This window comes from Callospermophilus lateralis, chromosome 3 (genome assembly GCF_048772815.1).
Source record: "Callospermophilus lateralis isolate mCalLat2 chromosome 3, mCalLat2.hap1, whole genome shotgun sequence".
NCBI lineage: Eukaryota > Metazoa > Chordata > Mammalia > Rodentia > Sciuridae > Callospermophilus > Callospermophilus lateralis.
The window spans coordinates 74,585,097-74,607,381 of NC_135307.1; the positions used below are offsets into that span (position 1 = coordinate 74,585,097).

A 22,285-nucleotide genomic window follows, 5' to 3' on the forward strand; every position below is an offset into this window, starting at 1 on the left:
TAAAATAAACTGTTGCATGACCCATTTCTGAGAAACAGAAACAAAAGCTTTCTTTTTTTTAAAAAAAAAAAAAAAAATTGTTTTTTCTGTACTTTGTACCCCACAGAATGTACCCAACTCAGGATATGGTGGTGGTCGTGGTGGGCTACATCCTGGGTTTGAGTACATTTATGGGTCTACATGACTTTGAAATAGGTTATCCAACTCACCCCATCAGCTGAAACTCACAATATGGTTGTCTAACACTTGCTAGGACCTGAGATGCAGTTAAGCTAACTGCTTTTTTTAGTTTCTGTGATTGGCTTACTTGCATGATACTGAGAAAAGCCCCTAATCTGTGGTTTTTGTCCTTAAATTGCCATGACACTGGCCAGGAAATTGCTGTTCTCCCACAGAGCTTCAGTCTCCTATGGGTAGGTGACAGTCCTTGGCCAGGTAAATAAAGCTCTCTCTTGAATTCAGACTTAGAGTATTTTCTGAAGCAGTTCCTAATAACAGATAGACCCTCTGAATTGAAGCCTCGGTCAGCAAATGGAAATAACAATTTCAGAAAGTCGCTGGCTCAGAGCATTCATCTAAGCCACCTCACAAGCAGAGCCAAGTCATGTTCTTCAATGTCTATCAGTAAGTTGGGTGAGAGTAGAAGACAAAATAATTCACTCATCAAGACCTAACTAGAATCAGGCTAATGTATATGGAAAAGAAAACATGGTAAAAACTAAACTTTCATGAAAAATGACAAAAGATATGTCAAAGAGTATGGACTAACACAAGAGACAAAAGGTCACCTATGCCAGAACTTTGGGAGTCATCATTCATTATCCCCTCTTTCCTCCACTTCAACACTAAACCCCATCTAACAAACTTCTGTTTTATTCAAACTCATCTCCTCACTGTCAACATCTGATTTCAGGCCTTGTTTTCACTGACTTGAGTTTCAGCAAAAGTTTTCTAACTACCTCTTGTTCTATTCTGCATGGTGCTGCCCAAGTAATGTTAGAAATACTGATAAATCATACTGCTGGCTTGCTTAGACTCCTCCACTGGCTCCCCAGCTTTCAGACACATGAGGCCCTTTTAGATGGTGTCCCTGCCTAATATCTTTAGATCTTTGTTTCTTCATTGCAACCCTGATTCCCAATTACAACTCTTACTGCATTTCTCACGAAGTGTTAGGGCTAGACAATCTGCATTAGAAACGCTGGAGTGCACTCATTGAAAAGCTCAATCCTCTGCCCCAAAATAGACCCACTGAGCCTACTAGAGATGGGAACAAAGAATATCACCCAGTAATTCTTGTACCTAGTGCTCATTTCTTCACTATCCTATAGAATAAGAATAGTCAATGGTCAGCAATCAGAAATGATTGGCCCCAACTGAGGTCTTGTTCAAATGCAGAAACCACATCTAACCCATAGAAATATTAATGGGTGCTATCAAGACCTATTTCAAGTGTAACAGACCTTGAGGCTCACCTAGGAACAACTCCTGTGTCCCTGAGGTGAAAACAAAGGTGGGAAAATGAGAAGTGAGGGTAAACCTAGAAAGAATAGAAAGGATTAATACTCAAAGGTCTTGATGCTATTTTCAATGCTTGTTTTACATAGATTTTGATCAATGATTGGGGGGCTGTTTGCAATGCCTGTTTAGCATAGATTCTGCTCCATACTCTACCCAGTCTACATAAATGCTAGCACACCAAAATGGGGTTTTCTGCTATCAGACCCCCTCCTCCATGGTGGGAGTTCTTTCTTCTTACTCAAATAAGTACTGCTCCATTTACTTTCTTTCCATGATTGTCTGTGGATTTTATTCTTCAAATTTGCAAGAGAAGAACCCAGAAGGAAACTGGCCAAGTGAGGAATCCAGTCTCATCTCAAAACTCCTGTTTCAGTTTTGATGCCTACTGATTCAAAACATTCAACATAGGGTTAGGGATATAGCTCAGTGGTAGAATCTTTGCTTAGAATGCACAGGGCCCCAAGTTCAATCCTCAGGAATCGGGGGTTGGCAGGTAATGGAAATCTGGATTCACACATAACAACCCTACCCTGTCAATCCTCTTTTGTATTTCCCATCTCCATTACTCCAAAGTACATAATGCTTACCTCTAGTCATGGTGAATTTATTTGCTTACTTTTCCAGCCTCCCTTCCTCATTCCCACTCAGAAAATTAAGGAGTGGGTTTAACCACTGTACGTAGATGGCCAAACATATTTATATAGAAGGCACTTAAAAACTTGCTAAATAAATGAATGCATACAATTCATCTCATTCTTTTTTTTTTTTTTTTTTAGACTTTTGTTGTTGTTGTTATAAATGGATCTTTTCATTTACTTATTTATATGCAGTGCTGACGATCAAATCCAGGGCCTCACATATGCCAGGCAAGTGCTCTATTACTGAGTCACAACTCCAGCCCCTCATCTTATTTTCAAAGAATGAAACTATACCTTCATCTGCATCTGTTGAGTCTCTTGATAACTGACATGCATTTTGTTCTGAAATACGTTATGTTCCTTTTCTAATGTTCCAATCCGATCTTTCATCCTTGCTATAACTACGTTGCTTCTTTCTTTCTCTGTCATCATTTCCTAGAATAAATCAAAAAAGAAATTGTTAAAAAGGAATTATAAGACTATAACAAAAAGAAAACAAGTTTAAAGACCATGAATCTAAAATAATTCCTGCACTCTAATCTGATTATAAGGAAAAACGGTTATTTGCAAGTACCAGTTCTCTTTTAGGATACAGGAAAAGGGCAAGTTTGGGGGGGGGGGGGGCGGCGGAGAGCAAGCCCTACAACAGTTAAAAAAGAAGTCTCTCTCCCAGAGGAGGAAAGAAGGGTATGTCTATATGGTAGAACAGAAATGTCCAATAGGAAAAGTAAAAGTCAGAAATTTTATCATCCTTCCAAATCAAATTTTAAAAAGGTGATTTCACTGTTTATAAAATTTGTGTTTAAGCAGGTGTTTCCACCCATGTTTTTATTTACTTCAAAAATCACATTAAGGATTTACATTCGAATAAGGCCATTCTTTCCTTTGATGTTGTCAAGTAGCTAGGTTAACAGGGTCATAAACAAGCTCATTTACTCTTTTGCATTTAGTAACCGAAGGAGAGACAAGATCCTAAGGATAAGGATCTACTTTACTCTAGAGTTTAAATTCTGTTCTCAGTCTACATTTAATTTTAAAGGTTTGTTTTGCTTTCTTTTTCCTCTCAGATTAAAATTTGAAGAACATGATTAAAAATTATAGAAATTTATCACAACCACCTCCATAAGTAAATCACCTATATAAAAGCTTCATATTTACCCCCCACAAATTGGATTTTCATAAAGATCAAGTTTCGTGCCTTTACAGAAAATAGACCTAGGTCAGATTGAATTAAAACAAATTCCCATTCTTCTGAACAGAATACTGCTGCTATTCTAAAACTAGAATATCCAATACTGTTATTTTAAATTAATAATTCAACTATAGGTTATATCATAAAAGAATGAAGACACCTCTTTTCCAAAATTCTAAAAGAAGATTGGGGGGAGGGGCATGATACATTTATTACACAAATAATTAAATCAGGAAGTATAGACAATTTTTAAACCTTCCATTGCTTCTGATTCAAGAGGTACATCCCTTGAACATAAGAATGTCTTCACCTGGGTTAACTGCTTACACCGATCCTTTGTAGCAGCAGCATCTTCTTTTATAGCAGCAAGCAACTTGTCCTTTTCCTGAAGCTGATGCAGAAGTGCAGCCAATTCTCCTTTACTTGACTACAATTGAGAAATCAATACAAAATGAGTAATAGTGAACATGGACTAATGAAGTATGTGAAAATGAAGTATGTGATATCAAGTGTTCTTCAGCCAATAAAGAGCTCTGTATATTACATATATATAAAATGGTCAGTGAAATAAAAATCAGAAAAGTCACTGTAACATTATATATCCTCAATATTTCAGCAGGTATGTACCAATCAAGAAACAAATTTTTACAAAGAATTACAGAGCTTCTAGTTTTAAACCTTGAGTCAAAAATAGCAATATCCCATCATTTTCTTTCTAGAAGATCAAAAGAGATTAGGAAAACAAAATGCTATCTACTACCAATGAAACAGTCATCTGTAATCTCAAAACATAATACCAGAAAAGACTGACAAAAATAGTGAAGGTTAAACACAGGTGCTTAACAACCCAGTCTAATACACCCAAGGCTACTGAGGTACCTAGTTCTCTCAATTTAACAGGCATATCCAGAAAGGTTAAAAACAATAATTGGGCATTTGACATGAGAAACAAGCGAAAAGTTTCAAGGCAGGAACTTTCTTATAAGGCAGTCTCAAGAAGGAAAAATGAAGAAGAAATCACACAAACTTTACTAAAGACAGCTGACAGCCAGTGAGGAAGAATGGAAAGTGACTCTACAGTAAGACCCAAAGTCTGTGTCTAGGAAGAAACAGGGCAAAAGGACTTATTTGTACATACAGCCCGAAGGAGAACACCAACTACTTTTTACTATTCACAATTATCAATATCCAACAGAGAGAAGATCCAAGGAGAGCATTTCTCTTGGAAAAAGAGTACTAGTGAGCAGAGCTCACAAAAAGGAGCTTAGAGAAAAGAATAAAATCACAAAATGAAATGGAACAAAGCTGGTAAAACTCACAATGGAAGTAACAACATCCAAGCAATCATTAAATTAAAACAACAAACAGAAATGGACATTCCATTGAAAATATTAATGGTCAAAGATAATATGGTGTTTTATTTTTTAAAGGACTAAAACAAGCAAAGGAGACCATGTGCTTAACTGACACAAATGATTTCAGTTATTTCAGTAACATAGAAATCTTCCCAGTAATAATGGCTGGCTTGAATTTAATGACTGGAAAGGTAAGCTGGACTGGAGAGAAAAATGACAGATGGGTCCATGCCAAGACATATTATAGTAAAATTACTGATTCGAAGAAACTGAATCCCCTGATGTTTATATAGCACAGCAGTGAGGAAGTCCAATAAACAAATGCTATTTATTACCCAAAGAGTGTTTTTATTTTACAAGTGCAGTTTGACAAAAATACATGAAAAGATCCCAAAATTCAGGGCAGCCTCAGATCTATACCTGGAAATATGAATATAGAAAACAGTAAAATAACAAATCCATTAAAAGTTTTCAAAAGAGTGAAATCCAGGAATGTTATACCCCACCCAAACTATCATTCAAACACAAAGACAACAAAGAAGCATCTTAACTTGATAAAATTTTGGATACGCAGTTGCCATGAGTCTTTTTTAAAGAAACTACAGAAAAAACAACTTTAGCCAATCTAGAGAAGAATAAAGAAGGTATAACAAAATAACTGGTATTTTTAGCTATCATTTATCTACAGAATTAAGACTAAAACAAGCATGGAAATTATAATCACAGAGTAGATGTTAAATATTATTAAGTATCCAACAAATGGAAATACTATAATAATTAACAAAAATTGAGAAGGAAAGACAAGAGAATTTTAGGGAAAAATTAGTATACAGAAGTACCTTCTGTTATATAGCATGGGGCCAAATCTCTATTAATAGTTTAAAGTTTAAAGTTAAAAATTCATATAATTGAAGCAAGTATATTTAAATATCAATGCTGAAAATAATAATCAAATTTTTCTTACTAGTAATCACATTAACAATTTTTGAGCAATTACTATATGCTAGAAACAAGCAACTAATGTGCATTACCTCATTTAATTCCAAAAGCCTGATTATCATTACCAATTTAGAGATGAGGAAATAGAGGCATTAACTTATCTAAAATCATAAAGTCCAAAGTGACAGAGCCCAGATTTGAATTCAAGAAAACTTGACTCCACAGCCCAGGATCTTAACCTACACTCTACATGTAAAATTTAAGTATACTGCAACATAAACACAAGGACACATGTCACACATAAAATATTATTTTCTCTCCAATTCTGCAACCCTTCTAGTTTTTACTCTGCTTTTCCCTTCCCAGCTAAGGCTACTAAGAGTAGACATACACACTGTCATCTTTCCCATTCATTTGTCAGTTACATAGTCTAATACTAAGATGAAAACATTTTCCCTAAGGATATCAAACCCAGTTTTTCAATCTTTATCTTCTTTGGCTTCTCTAAAGCATGTCACTCTCACCCTGAACTCTCTTATTCTCCCTAAGCTTCTAAGATTCCACCATCTCAGAAGTGTTTCTCCCACTCCCCCTCTTCAGTATTCTTTGTTGTGACTTCCCTTGCCCTTTAAACACCAGTGTTTCTCAGGGTTCCTTCTTCAGCTTTCATCACTTCCGCCATCCATGTGTACAACTAGTAGTAGTAAATTGTTTCAAATCACTCCAACTGCAATCTTTCTTCAACTTCAGAAAAATAGATACTTAGTTATGAAATAATTGTGTCCACCTAAATGGCACACGGAATGCCTAACAACTTTCTAAAATTCCACAATCTTTAACTCTCTCTTCCTCTATAAATTACTCACAAACACCATTGTTGCCACATGTATTCCATTACCCAAATAAGAAAACAGTCATCAACCCCACATTCATCACTGAAAGTCCTCTAACTTCCGTCTGTTCTATGCCTGTGCCTCTGTACTTATCATTCCCTTTGCTCTGAACTGCTCTCAATTACGTGTAAAGATCCATTTACCTCCAGGATTCTGAAATCTTAAAAATTCTGACCCAACTTAGCTTCCATGGTAGGAAAAGGGAGAAATTAAACTTACCTAGACTTTCTCAAATATAGGAGGCCTATAAGAGCAAAGAACAGTAGAGAACAAAACTACCTTCTAAGAAACCAAGCAAGATTTTAATCTAAGGCCAAACAGCTCCAAAGAAGAGATAATGTGAACACTTCAAAACACCTTCCCTATATTAAATGCTGTCTTTCACAAACTTCTTTCTAGACCTACCAAAAATACAAATCAAGGGTAGAATGATTTATCATTCAATCTTTAGAGTTCAAAGCTGTCTCAGACAATAAAATAACTACTCTTATGCCCATAAGTCACCAGCAACATCACTAATCAAAAGAGAAACTCTTAAAGCACTGTTTTTAATTTTAAAAAGCATAACTTTAAACAGCTAGGGAATAATGTAGTAACTTAACCTGGAAGCTTTCTACTGCTAAAAGCTTTTCCCAATCCTCACAAATAACTAAGAACTCTTCAGATAGGTACTTACCAATTAAAATACAGTATATCAAAGAACAAATTCTTCAGTCAAGAATATCAAGAAAGTTCTTCATTAAAAAAAAAAAAAAAAAAAACTGGCTTTTGTAGTCAAAGTCACCTAGAGTTACCACATTTACTGACTGCCCTCAAACACCTGCTTACTCTGAACCATTGCTATCACTACATGCAGACGGTCTAACCAGCATGCTACACTGTAATTGCCAGAGACTTACAAAAAGCACTGTTAATAGATACTTGAAAGAATGAACAGACTGCTAAAACTATAACAAAAAACATCCAGATAGTTATGAGAGCAAAGAACAGAGAGAACAATTTACACTGCAAAGACAGGTTATGCTTATATGAGAAAATGATACTAAGGTGGAGACTTGAAAGAGGAATTAAGCATGAGAAGAAACTGGGGAAGGGGGAAAGACAGAATAAAAAAAAAAATGTGGTATGCTAGAAGAAGCAAAAAAGACCTTGTGTAGATAAAATGGACTGAGCAGTGAGGGACAGGGAAAATGCCATTAGATGAGGCTTTAGAGAAAAGTTAAGTAAGTAGGACTATGCTCTAAGTGCAAAGAGAAAAGCACCAAAGGGTTTTTACAGCAGTAAGTATAACCTGATTTACCTCTTAAAGGTCACCTTGCAGTTATATGGGGAAAATAGAGGGCTAAAAGGAAAAACAGAAACATCATTTGTATACTACTATAGATAATCAGGAGAGAGGTAATAACTCAGATTAGATTTTAAGAAATGTGGTCCTTATTTTAAGAAAAAAATTAAACCACTCAAGGTTTTAAAGCAGGTAAACTGGCAGGGAGGGTGTACATGTGTGTGAACACGTTTTCAGAACAGAGAGTTTAGTCAATCATCTAGTTGAATACCAGACACTATATCATCTTATCTCATGTAAGTTAACACTTGAAAACTTTTACCAGTATGACATACTACACATAATATTATGATAAGTGTAACCTGTAAAAAATAATGTTAACTCCATAAGGTTTTAATTGTTAGCCATAGCAGTAATTCTACCATGCAAATAACTTATTTTTGAAGGGAAATATTACCTACACACAAACATGCATACTGCAAATAACAAAAGCCCCCAGATTTCTTTGAATACACTCTTCAATCACAAAAACCCTCCATACATGCTGTCAAAAAATCATTTAACCCTAACTTTAATACATCTAGACAGAGCAAAGCACTGCACAGCTTAGACAAGTGCCAAAGGACTTTAAAGCCATTAAAATCACCTTACTTATTTTAAGCAACTGACTTTTTGTCAAAGCATCAGATGATACTACTAAATAAGTGGACTGATTAACATGAATCTATGAAATAATTTCTGAAGATATTCCAAAAGTTTTAGATGTGACCATGTGGCTTAAGGTATTAAGAATGGAAGTAGAGGGGCTGGGGATATAGCTCGATTTATAGAGTGCTTGCCTCATATGCACAGGCCTTTGGTTCAATTGCCAGCACCACAAAAAAAAATGTGGATGGAAAAAAAAAAAAAAAAAGAATGGAAGTAGAAAATAATTAATTGCTCTGAATGAAGTATTGCTGAGTGAACTTCAAATTACTGCTCATAAATATGCCCATAATCAAAAAACACACTTACCTTCTTTAAAGCATCCTGTAACACACCAGACTTTTCTTTCAGCAAGTCTACAACACAAAGGGCCTCATCTTCAGAAAACATCATAGTCTTCAATGACAGAAGAAAATCTTTAAATTTCACTTCAGCATTTTCTTAATTTAAAAAAAAAAAAAAAAAAAAAGGAATCAGCATTTAGAAGACAAAGCAATAACTTCAACAAAGGTAAATATCAAAAATTCCTGACCCAGAAAGTAATTTATACGTTAAATAACAGTAAATGCTTAAAAGTGGGGTGGGGTGGTTGTTTTATCATCTATACTATGGAATTATTACATTAACTAAGAATTTACTCTAAAATGATAGCATGCCTTTTTAAAAAATCATTTAAGCATCTATTCGACACTAGTATCTATATTACATATATTCATAATATCTTCATTTAACATTAAAAATACTAAGAAAATAAATTCCAAATTATAAAAGTAAAATCTGATTCAACAAAGATCAAATATACACATGGAATCCTGACATAAGAAAAATCCATGCCTCCTTTATTTCACCATCCCAATTCTCCCAGGGCTCCCATGTCAGGCACCAACTTCCCCTTCTCGAAGAAACTACCACCCATTACTCCCAAAGGAGTCTAGGGCTTTTAACACTTCAGTCACACTGCAACTTTTTTTCTTTTCTTTTCTTTTTTCTAATAACATCATTATAGATCACTTTTCTGAGTGACAGAATTGTGTTTATATAACAATATCTTTTTTCAGGTGAATGAAAACTATGGTTTCATGACCTACAATGTAAAAAACTGACGATATCTTCTTAAACCCAATTGTAGTACTACCCCCAAAAATACTTTAGAGATTACTTCCAGAGTTTATCTGCAACTTGAATGCATTATTCTTCTTGTCCAGTTAAGTATTTAAACATAGATGATGAACATAAATCAGGATCAATAGAATGGTACAAAACCTTAGCCTTAGTCTCCCATTATGTTGGGTTTTTATCACATGGAGGTTGCAATTCTTTTTAATTATGCTTATTTCTTTTTTCCAGTTCTCCACTTCTACCCTCACTCCTCAAAATCCTTGTTTTGTCTCTGTTCTCCAGGGTAAAATTTATTCTTTCCTTGATAATTTTATCTTTTTTCAATTACAATTCTTATTACAATTCTTATTACACACAGAGAGCTCAATTTTTCCTATCTCTGGTTACATACAAAGTATATTCACACCAATTCATGTCTTCATACATGTACTTTGGATAACAATGATCATCACATTCCACCATCATTCATAACCTCATGCCCCCCTCCCTTCCCCACCAACCTCTCTGCCCTATCTATTCCTCCCATGCTCCCTCTCCCTATCCCTATCCCACTATGAATCAGCCTCCTGATATCAAGGAACACATTCAACATTAGTTATATGGGATTGGCTAACTTCACTTAGCATTATCTTCTCTAACGCCATCCATTAACCTGCAAATGCCATAATTTTATTCTCTTTTATTGCTGAGTAATATTCCATTGTATATATATGCCACTTTTTTTTATCCATTCATCTACTGAAGGGCATCTGGGTTGGTTCCACAATTTAGCTATTTTGATTGTGCTGCTATAAACATTGATGTGGGTGTGTCCTTGTAGTATGCTCTTTTTAAGTCCTTTGGGTATAGACTGAGGAAAGGGATAGCTGGGTCAAATGGTGGTTCCATTCCCAATTTTCCAAGAAATCTCCATATTGCCTTTCAGATTGGCTGCACCAATTTCCAGTCCCACCAGCAGTGTAGGAATACACCTTTTTCCCCCACATCCTCACCAACACTTATTGTTGTCTGTCTTCATAATACTGCCATTCTGACAGGAGTGAGATGAAATCTTAGAGTGGTTTTGATTTGCATTTCTCTAATTGCTAGCAATGATAACATTTTTTCGTGTATCTGTTGATTGATTATACATCATCTTCTGAGAAGTGTCTCTTTAGGTCCTTGGCCCATTTGTTGATTGGGTTATTCATTTTTTTGGTGTTTAGCTTTTTGAGTTCTTTATATACCCTAAAGATTAGTGCTCTATCTGATGTGTGAGGGGTAAAGATTTGCTCCCAGGATGCACTCATTCACCTCACAGATTGTTTCTTTTGCTGAGAAGAAACTTTTTAGTTTGAGTCTATCCCGTTTATTGATTCTTGATTTTAATTCTTGCACCAAGGAGTCTTATTAAGGAAGTTGGGGCCTCACCCCACATGATCGAGATTAGGACCTACTTTTTCTTCTATTAGACTCAGAGTCTCTAGTTTTATTCCTAAGTCCTTGATCCATTTTGAGTTTTGTGCATGGTGGAAAAGGGGGGTTTAATTTTATTTTGTCGCATATAGATTTCCAGTTTTCCCAGCACCATTTGTTGAAGAGGCTATCTTTTCTCCAATGCATGTTCTTGGCACCTTTGTCTAATATAAGATAATTGTAATTTTGTGGGTTAGTCTCTGTGTCCTCTATTCTGTACCATTGGTCTATCAGTCTGTTTTGGTGCCAATACCAAGCTGTTTTTGTTACTATTGCTCTGTAGTACAGTTTAAGGTCTGGTAGAGTGACGCCACCTGCGTCACTCTTCCTGCTAAGGATTGCTTTAGCTATTCTGGGTCTCTTATTTTTCCAGATGAATTTCATGATTGCTTTTTTTATTTCTATGAGGAATGTCATCGGGATTTTGATCGAAATTGCATTAAATCTGTATAGTGCTTTTGGAAGTATGGTCATTTTGATAATTTTAATTCTACCTATCCAAGAGCAAGGTAGACCTTTCCATCTTCTAAGGTCTTCTTTGACTTCTTTCTTGAGGGTTCTGTAATTTTCATTATCTAGATCTTTCACCTTTTTCGTTGATTCCCAAGTTGTTGTTATTTTTTTTTTTTTTTTGAGGATATTGTAAATGGGGTAGTTTTCCTCGTTCCCTTTCTGAGGATCTGTCACTGACATACAGAAATGCCTTTGATTTATGGGTGTTGATTTTATATCCTGCTAATTTGTTAAATTCATTTACTAGTTCTAGAAGTTTTCTGGCAAACTTTTAGAGTCTTCTAGGTATAGAATCATATCATCAGCAAATAATGCCAATTTGAGTTCTTCTTTTCCTATATGTATCCCTTTAATTTCTTTCTTCAATTGCTCTGGCCAGTGTTTCAAGAACTGCTAAACAGAAGTAATGAAAGAGGGCATCTGTTTTGTTCCAGTTTTTAGAGGGAATATCTTCAATTTTTCTTCATTTAGAAAAACAGATGTTGGCCTGGGGCTTAACATAGACAGTCTTTATGATGTTGAGATATGTTCCTGTTATCCCTAATTTTTCTAGTGTTTTGAACATAAAGTGGTGCTGTATTTTGTCAAATGCTTTTTCTGCATCTACTGAGATGATCATATGATTCTTATCTTTGAGTCTACTGATGTGATGAATTACATTTATTGATTTCCATATGTTGAACCAACCTTGTATCCCTAGGATGAATACCCTTGATCATGGTGCACGATCTTTTTGATATGTTTTTGTATTCGATTTGCCAGAATTTTATTGAGAATTTTTGCACCTATGTTCATTAGAGATACTGGTATGAGTTTTCTTTTTCTTAATGTGTCTTTGCCTGGTTTTGGAATCAGGGTGATACTGGTCTCATAGAATGAGTTTGGAAGTGTTGCCTCTTTTTCTGTTGCTGAAATCACACTGCAACTTTTAAAGAGTGGTTGTGAGCATGAGTGGGGTGAAGGGAGAACACAGAAACTCTACTTTCTACTCAATTTTGCTGTGAACCTAAAACTGCTCTAAAAAATAATCTATTTGAAAAAAAGAAAAAAGGCAGTTATAAATTAGCCTCGGGGCTGGGGTTGTGGCTCAGTGGTAGAGCGCTCAACTAGCATGTGTGAGGTACTGAGTTCGATCCTCAGCACCACATAAAAATAAATAAAATAAAGGTATTGTGTCTAACCACAACTAAAACCAAAATATTTAAAAATAAATAAATAAATTAGCCTCAATATCTCACAGAAGATAATAGTAGCAGGGAATAGGTCACCATATAGCAAAATAGCTGTGGAATATTGAGCAAGTCAAATTCCAGTGTCCAGGCCTACAACACTGGGAAGGACAGACTAGAGACTACCAACAGGTCTTTTATTGCAAGAGTTCTATTAGTCTTTTGCAATGCACTGATTCTATGAGAATATGAACTTGACTCCATGATGACTCAAAAATATAACAGTACAATGTAACTAATTATTGACAATGTGGATATTACCTTTGTCAGTTTCAATCTTCAACTTTTTTGTCCCAGATTTCTGGATTCCTTCTACTTGGTCAGATTTAATCAGATCAATAACTTCTCTCTTATCTACCACAAGATTTGAGTTAGCATTATCCATCAAAGGAATATAAGTAGTTGCATGAATAAGGGGTTCATCTACCAAGACTGTAATTTAAGTTCAATAAAATCATAATTATTTTGGGTTTAAAAAAAAAAACAATGATTAAACAACATGGAAACACACTAAAATCTAATGATAAATCTTATTCGTTTTCAAATTTGGTTTAAAATGATAAGTAAAACACTAATTGCATCAATCAACATACTTACAATAAAATAGTCTTGTTTTATAGAACAACACTTAAATATTCTAAAATGGACAGTATACCTCCAAAAGTATCTAATATTTCTTACACACTCTTAATTCTCATTTGTCTTTTTTAACTTAAGAATCTATTCTCATTTAATTAGTGCTCATGAAAAACTACTAAATTTTATTTATGCTAATAATTTACTGAATTCTTATTGCAACTGATAATTTTAATTAAATTCCTTTCACATGTTAAGTACAAAACTCATTGTCATTGTTCCTTGCACATAGCTTCTTAATTCTAATAGCTACGTTTCTGATTTCCATAGTACATCTTAACAACACTTGCCCAAAACTTCCAGAATAACATTAAAAATGAAGGAAGGAAGCCTCCTTATTTTGTTCTTATTTAATGTGAGGAATAAGAGTTTAATTGTTTAGCCTGACATCTAATAGTTAGAGATACAAATTTCCACACCCAGATAGAAATGTTTATATTCCTTCCTCTGGGGGAAAAATAAAATCTTTCATGCACATGTAATTCCTTTTTTTACTTAAAACTGATCATGTTTAATTTTATCAAATCTATTTAGGTAATATTTCTCTTTTACCTGTTATTTGAGATGTCATAATTTTAATGCAAATAGAATTTCATCTCTTCCATTCCAAATTTACTATTTTCTAGTACTAGTTGATACCACAGCCTAATATTATTTGGCAATTCCTGTTGTTTAATCTATATACATTTAATAGCCAAGTTTTCCCTGAAATTTTCAGAAACCTTAAGATTGCTCTGTCGCTTTTAATTTTATGCTTTCCATATATACACCAAATTTTGTTTAGGAAATAGACAATACAAGGTAATGCCAGAACTAACAAATGTCCTCAACCATTATCTTAAAACACAGCAATATTTCAGGAATATTTTTTGTCTATAGCTTATATGCTATTATTTTTCAAAACCAAGAATGAGAACATTTACAAATACTTCAATTTTTAAATTTCAGATAAATTTTTCATCATAAACTTGTAATAGGCCCATCTATCCAAGCACTGCAAAGACACGAGGCCAGAGAATTTCAGACTTGTATTAGAATTACATTTGTTATAGCATATAATATACAGGGATAAAGAGCATGAGGTCTTCAGGGTCCCTGTCCTGACGTACTTCTCTAGAATTAGCATACTTTATAAAATATATATCTACATATCTTTACCATTTTCTGTCTTCTGCTTCTTTGATGAAGCCTTCTTCTTTCCTGATCCACTTTCTTGTTTAGTCTCTTGATGGAAGGGTAATACTTCTTGCTTTTTTGATGGTGCCATGAGAGTTTCCACCTTTTTGTCCTGATCATCTTTATCAAACAGAAAAAAATTTTAAAAATTATCACAGCAAACAATGACCACATCACAGAAAATGCAATCCTTAATGAATAATTTCTAGAAAGCTTCACCACCAAAATCTTAAATGCAATAACAATTTTAATGCTCTCACCATTAATTTTCATTCCAGCATTTTTACTCCACTACATCGGCTCTTTAATGTACTTGCCTCTTCTTGTACACCCCATTCTAGCACCATTCCCTAACAGCCTGTGGCATAGTCAGGTCTATCATTTTAAAATATAAAATCCTTTACCACCACTGTAACTTCCAGCCTCCTACACCCATTGACAAAATAGTATATACTTCTTTTTCTTCCAATCATTTTCCAACAAATTACACCCTGGTTTTTAGTTCTTCCATTCCATGAAAGGATTAACTGAAGTACGCAGTGTCCCAAATGCCATACTCTACGTATAATAACCGTTAGTCCTTCTTTGATTACTCTTTAACATTTCATTCTAATGTCTTCACCTTTTCTTACAATTCCTTTCCATAATACTAAGTGAAATAAGCCTATCACAAAAAGACAACTTTCCAATAACCTGAGCTTCCTAAAGACTCATAAACGGTAGAATGGTAGCTTCCAGAGTGGGCAAAGTAAGGAATTGTGTTAAATGGGTAAAGCGCCTCAGCTAGAGAAGAAGAAAGAGTTCTGACTGGTGGTGATTACACAAAATGACTGGTGGTGATTACACAAAATGTGAATCTACTTAACACTACAAAACTGCAAACTTAAAAATGATTAAAATGGCAGAATTTATACTCTACATATTTTACTACAATTAAAAAAATTCTCTCCTAAAGCACCCAAAATTATTATTCCACTCATAATATTCCTTTACAGTCTCCTTTGTGAACTGCTTCTCAATACCTTCAATTTAAACACTTCCCCTGATGATTTTATCTATACCGAAGACTTCAACTATTACCTCCAAGCTCAAACCTTCTGAATGTATTGTATAGCCTTACCCTCACTTACACGCCAACATTTACTAGCCAACATTTGCACTTGAACCACAAACCAAAAGCATTCTCCTTTCCATTCACACCCCATGTCTCCAACATTCCCTATCTTAGTGCTAATAACCATGTACCCATGAGAGGATGGAAAATTTTTTCTGTCAAGGGCCAGATAGTAAATACTTTAGGTGTTACAGCAGTTCATTCAGAATCTGTCACAAGTATTCAAGTCTGCCATCACAGCATGAAAGCTAATCACAGATGTATGTAAGTGAATAAATGGCTGTGTCAAAAAAACAAACAAAACTGTATGAACACTAGTATTTGACTCATAATTTCTACATTTCTCTTTTGATTTTTTTCCCTACCATTTAAAATGTAAAACCTAAGATTGGTAGCTCAGTGGTAGAGTACTTACCTAACACACATGAGGCCCTGGGTTCAAGTCCCAGCATCACAAAAGGAAAAAAATGTAAAAACTACTCTTGACTCATAGACCACAACAAAATAGGAAGAGTACCATATTCAACCTACAGTTACAGTTTGCCTACCCTGGGCTAACTCAGAACTTAGATATCAGCTTTGATCCTGTCTTCTCCTTTATCTGCCAACACATGTAATGTATTTGGTCACATCTTTCTTTCTTTGTATACCTCTCTAATTTCTATTTCTTCTATCACAGCTTACATGTTAACATTGGAAAGGTACAGACTCTTAACTAGTTTGCCCACATCAAATAACTGCCCCATGAAATCTGTCCTCACACTCTGCCAAAGAGATCTTTCTAAAATATAAATCTGACCATGTAATTAACCTGCTTAAAAATCTTCAGCTATATCTACCCTAAAAAGTTTCAGCTTCTGGGACAGTATACAAAAACCATCGTTACTGCTGTCTTTTCAGCTTTGCTCCCTACCTCGTATTTCATAGCTCAACAGTACACTGTATCTTCTACCTCTGTGATAATTCTGCCAATGTGGTATAAAACCATTATTTCTTAGTGAAGTGACTGCAGTACTGAAGACTCAGCTAAACACTGCCTCCTTTCTGAAGACTAATCCTCCTCTACTAACCATAAGTAACTTTGGCCTCTGCATAAATCACTTTGGCCTCTGTATTTCTTCTATACATCTCCTTCATAAAACATTTTGTTACTGGTTTGCATGTCCTTCTCCCCTCACTAAAAGATATAGTATTTCTCTAGTACCATGGTTGGTCATAGCTAGCAAGTAAATACTTAAAAGTCCAATAAAACCAATATTTCTTGATATCCTTGGCGGATAGGTTCAAGAACCCCTGCCCAACACCAAAATCTGTAAAAGCTAAAGTCCCTTATATAATACAGCGTAGTATTAATATATCACCTATGCACATTCTCACACATAGGTTTAAACCTTCTCTAGATTATGTAGAATACCTAATACAATACAAATGCTATAAACTATTGTTACAATATTGAATTATTTAGGGAATATTCTTATGGTAAGGAAAAAAGTTTGTACATGTTCAATACAGAATCAATTTTTTCCAATATTTTCAATCCACAGTTGATTGAATCTAAGGATATAGAATCCATGGATATGAACAACTGAACATATCTATTAATAACCCTATTTTACCCCTTCCTATCCACCCCCCCCCAAAAAAAAAATAAAATAAAATCCTAGCTAGCACTTATTCAAACTTCAAAACTTGCTCTAAGTGGTCTTCCTTAGAATTTCTACATTAGTTTAGACATAACTTAGATTAGCATAATAAACTTTTTATATTATAATAACCTATTTATGTTTGTATTTACAGCTAGTATGTGTCTACCTGGAAAATGCACTATTCACCTCTGTAGCCCCAGTACCTAGTATAATACCTAGCATAAAACAAATATATGATAAGTGTATGCATAATTAACATATGATCAAAACTAATCTTTTCATCCTTAATTCTTGCCACACTGATTACAAAGAGTTGGTTAAAATAAATGTAAACATTTCTAACCACTGATAATTATAAGCCCTTAGTGGTTTTAATAAAAAAAAAAAACAAAGTCAGATTTACAAAATTTTCATTAAAGGTCTTTCCATAAGAATTTTAAAATGTTATTTTATGATCAATAGTAATTTCTAATAGCAATTAATGTTAATGAAGGCAAACACACAGTAAAAAGAATAATCTTGGGTTCATCTAACTACAAATATGCAATGAAGTTAAATATATTACAATACCGCTTCCATTTTTAGACTTCTTCTGCCCTGGTTTCTTCTTTGAGGAAGTTGCTTCAGAGGGCAGGGTGGGTTGTTTTGTAACTGGGACAGGTTCTACTTTTTTGCCAGGCACCTTTGATACATCACTTTCTTTGATGACTTGCTCTTCAAGTAAAGGTTTTTGTTTCTTTTCCTTCTTCTTTCTTTCCCTAACACTACTTGAAGTTTCAACCACATTCAATGGAACAGGTACAACTTGCTCATCTTCTACAGCCAAAGCATCAGATAATTTAAAGTCTCGAGGTACACTTTCTGAATCAGATTCATGGAGGTTTCCATTCTGGATTTCTTTCTTTTTGTTTTTTTTCTTTTCTGCCTTCTTTTTATCTGTTTTTGTAGGAATAAGCTTTTGTTCTCTTTTCTGTTTTGCAAGAACTTCATCATATAATGTTTCTTTCATGAAAAGCCAGAAGAAGAGGAAAATTACAGTAATAACTATTGAAGGAATAAGGACAATAAAATATGTTGACTCATAAAACTCCATGGTGCTTTTATTAATGTGAACCTATAAAACCTAAATGGACAAAAACAAAAACAACCTCAGTCAGTCTCATAAAAAATTAAATTTACAAAACACTTGCTCTTTCAAATGGCATTTCAGATCTAACCTGATCTATAAATCTAAACAATGTAAACAAGTTAGTTATTTAAATCATGTACTTGATTACTCTGCCAACTACAATTCAAACTAAAAATGAAATGTGAGGTACCTAAAAATTTTAGAGTATTTAAAGCACATTCTTGCTTTTGTTAACCATGTGAAAAGATCCTACTGGGAGGAAACTGAAATGTTTTTCCTCCCAAATATCATTTTTTATTTGTTGGGGGAGGGGTTGTTTGTGACGCTAAAGATTCAACCCAGAGCCTCCTGTACTTAGGTATGTGCTCTATCACTGTACTACATTCTAAGCCCCACTTTTGATACGTTTTAGTATTTATCATTTTTCCTTTTGTTGTATAATGATATATATGTGAAGGGGGGACGGGGTGTAAATTATTACTAACACTTGATATTCATTAAAAGTATTTTGCTTTTAATGGAAAAAAAATAAAGGTAGTTCACACCTTCATTTGTAAATTTAAGACAACTCGGTAACTACTAGCATCTTTATTCTGTTTATTCTGTTAATAATAGACTCATGTTGTGGTGGAATACATCAAGAATATGGAAATATAATAATATCAAAATGTTAGGTTGTGGCTTTACAATAAAATACATGACAAAGTAAATGTTTCCCTAATTCAAGGCACCCCTTACTGCATAAAACAAGTTATACTGCAAAAGCAAGACTTCGTCACCAATAGCCTACCTAAATGCTTAAAAGGAAAAGGGCTGGCCCTCATTGGTAGTGCATAAGCCCTAATTTTACATTAACCAAATAGCTACAGGAAAGAAAACAGATATGATCTGACTACCTGGTCATATCTACCTTGAACAGATATCATATTCCTGACCTGAGCAGTAGTTTTTGCTAAAATTACATCTCAACGTAAAAATGATACTAATGTTCGGTTCTAAATCTCAATATTTCTCTAAGTATATATAAAGCCACATAAAGGTGGCTTGAATTCTTATGTCCTCTAAAATATGTTACCAAAAAAGGCAAGATGTATAAATGCAGATGTAATTAAACCCCAGGACATGCTTAGGAATAAAGCAAGTTAGCTTTTGTACAAATACTTATTGTACAAATCTGAGAATTCTTGAAGTTTAAGTTATCAGTCTTAAAAGTTAAAAACAAGATTAGAAAAAGAAACCAATTCCACCTAAGCAGAAGAGTTACTTATTGTAAGAATTATTTTAGACCCTAGAAAACATACTTTTAAGTTGAATAAATCTAAGTTTATTGAATATAAGGCTTAATTCAAGTTTCACCAGCAATGACCCAAGTCTGCAAAGAGATGAAAATGGAACCTAAGGACAAAGTAGTTTGTTCAACAGGCACTATAAATCTTGATGACTGAAATGACATTTAACATTTCCCAATTTCATAAGCAATTTTTAAAATAACATTTACACAACCCTCAACTAAGATTTTAACAAGTTGAAGGGGATAAGGAATCACCAACATAGCAAAAGAAACCTAACACAGAATTGTTCCTCCCTGATAACTTCATGTTAACATGAACTATTTCTAAATTATTAGACACCTTTTACTGTGCCTGTTTATAAAAAGCAGAGGTTTAGGGTGGAGTGGGGGGGGGTTGCTTTTGTTTTAAGCATAGCATCCATAGTATAGAAAACCTGTTCACTTGGTGGGAGAGTTTGGGAAAGAAGACAAACCAATGAGTTGGAACACATTTAAAATTTTTGTTTTGGGATGAAAAGAGGCTAAGGGAGACACAAACCCTGAAGAAGCAACAGCTTTAAGAAGCAGCAGCAACAGTAGGTGGTAGTGAAGGAAGAAGAGAAATAGGAATAGGATGTGGTGGTGGCAGGGAGGGGAGAGAGAAGAAGAGATCAAGTCAAAATCGGAAAGTCCTGATGAAGCAAGCTACAGTCCTATACAAACCTAAGGCTTAAGAAAGTGAATTTATGTTCAAGCAGAGCATGTCTTCCTCTATAGAAAGGAAAAGAAGCAAATGTTCAGGGAGACTGACAACATAAAACTCCAAGAAGTCTAAAACATTTTTTCTTCAAAGATTCTGACGACTTTCTAGTTTCCTTTTCCAGGTCCCACACAGAACTAAAGGAATCATGTTTCCTGTCTTTAGATTTTCATGGGATTCCTTTCATATAATTCAATTCCCTTTCACTTCAGCTCACTTGGGTTTCATTCTGCAACTAGAGGAGCCTAACCAGAATGTCAAAACATTAAGAATTGAGACAATGTTTCCATTAATTTAAAACAATAATCCTGATTCTTCATCCAAGGAAATGTATTTACAATAAAAAGCATAAAGATATACATAGCAACATTACATAAACTAGAGACATAAAACATCCAACATCCAACATTTGAATTGAGAATTGGCACAAATCACCAATATTTGCTTTTCCCATATTATCAGATGCCCTAACCTAATCACACATAAATGCTAAAAGAGTCCAATCTGAATGTAATAAACAGCCAATGGTGTTGAAGAAAATTTCTCTGTCAAGTCAATCAGGACTGAAATATCCATGGGATCATAAGAAATCAAGTCCAAACTATTCTCAAACCACATTTCATATCAGTCTTCTTCATTTTTTATTCAGACACAAATCCTTCCAGAAATGGTTTAAAGATACCAATCCTCTTTCTCAAAGAAAGGCATATGTACTCATTAATATTTATAATTAATTTAAAGTTTCTGGATTCTCAGAAGTGTATGCACAAACCCCAGGTTAAAAGCCCTGCTCTAGAACAAGAATGGGAGTTTTCATCACTGCATTCTCTGTAAAGAATTCAAAAGATAATAAATTAATAGTATGTAGAGGGTCTAGGGATGGGTACCTCAACAGTAGAGTGCTTGCCCAGCATGCACTAGGCCCCAAGTTCAATCCCCAGCACTACATTAAAAAATAAACACACACACACACACACAAAATTAAATTAAATTAAAGGACTGGAGAAGTAGCTCAGTGGTAGAGCATTTACCCAGCATGCACAAAGCCTGGCATTAATCTGTAGCAAAACAATATTGAAGTTCTCATCTCAGAGTTATGTACTATGAAAGCTAATCAACAAGTTTAAAATTCTATTTACTCATCCTTCTATATAACTTATGCTTGCTCTTACAAAAACTGAGCGATGTCACTGAGTTAAATTTTATAAACTTCTCTGAAGGCACAAAAATCTGCTTATATTAATATAAACTAAAATTTAAAAATTAAATATTGTGTAATTACTAGCCATCAAATAAAGTAATCATGTTATACATACTCCAGATATGTTCTTAAAAAAAAAGTAAATTATTTTAAGAATGGTGAATAACATTATAACAATACACTAAAATGGACATCAAAAGTCTTGGCTTGTAGTTCCAATTGTGCCTTCATCCAAGGCATTCCCTAAAAATTAAAATATATAGGTTTCTTACATAGCTTTACAGCCCAAACTATTTGCATGATCTTGGAAATGCCAAACCAAAAAATTTAAGTGGGCCCAAGAGAAGGGAGAAGCAAAAGCATATCCTCTTTAGTGGAATCTTCACTCAAGCCAAGTTCAAGATTTTCAAATACTATGATGCAGATATGAGTCCATGACTCAAATGAAAGAACATGTGATAAGTCACCATGAGCAAAAGGCAGCAGAAACAAGCTAAAGAATTAAAGAT

General features: G+C 34.3%; 1 protein-coding gene across 10 annotated transcripts in view; it reads right to left on the reverse strand.

Moving 5' to 3' along the window:
* Nucleotides 1-22,285, reverse strand: part of Ktn1 (kinectin 1) — a 112,466-nt gene that overhangs the window by 57,150 nt on the left and 33,031 nt on the right. For 9 of the 10 annotated variants that reach the window (XM_076850458.2, XM_076850459.2, XM_076850463.2 and 6 more), the window contains 6 exons: nt 17,987-18,539; nt 14,639-14,776; nt 13,106-13,276; nt 8,838-8,968; nt 3,662-3,778; nt 2,454-2,594 (listed from right to left, as the gene is read on the reverse strand). In XM_076850458.2, the coding sequence (XP_076706573.2) occupies nt 2,454-2,594; nt 3,662-3,778; nt 8,838-8,968; nt 13,106-13,276; nt 14,639-14,776; nt 17,987-18,509 (1,221 nt within the window). In that variant the 5' untranslated portion in view covers nt 18,510-18,539. The remainder of the gene's footprint in view (nt 1-2,453; nt 2,595-3,661; nt 3,779-8,837; nt 8,969-13,105; nt 13,277-14,638; nt 14,777-17,986; nt 18,540-22,285) is intronic. The other variant, XM_076850460.2, reaches the window with a different exon arrangement.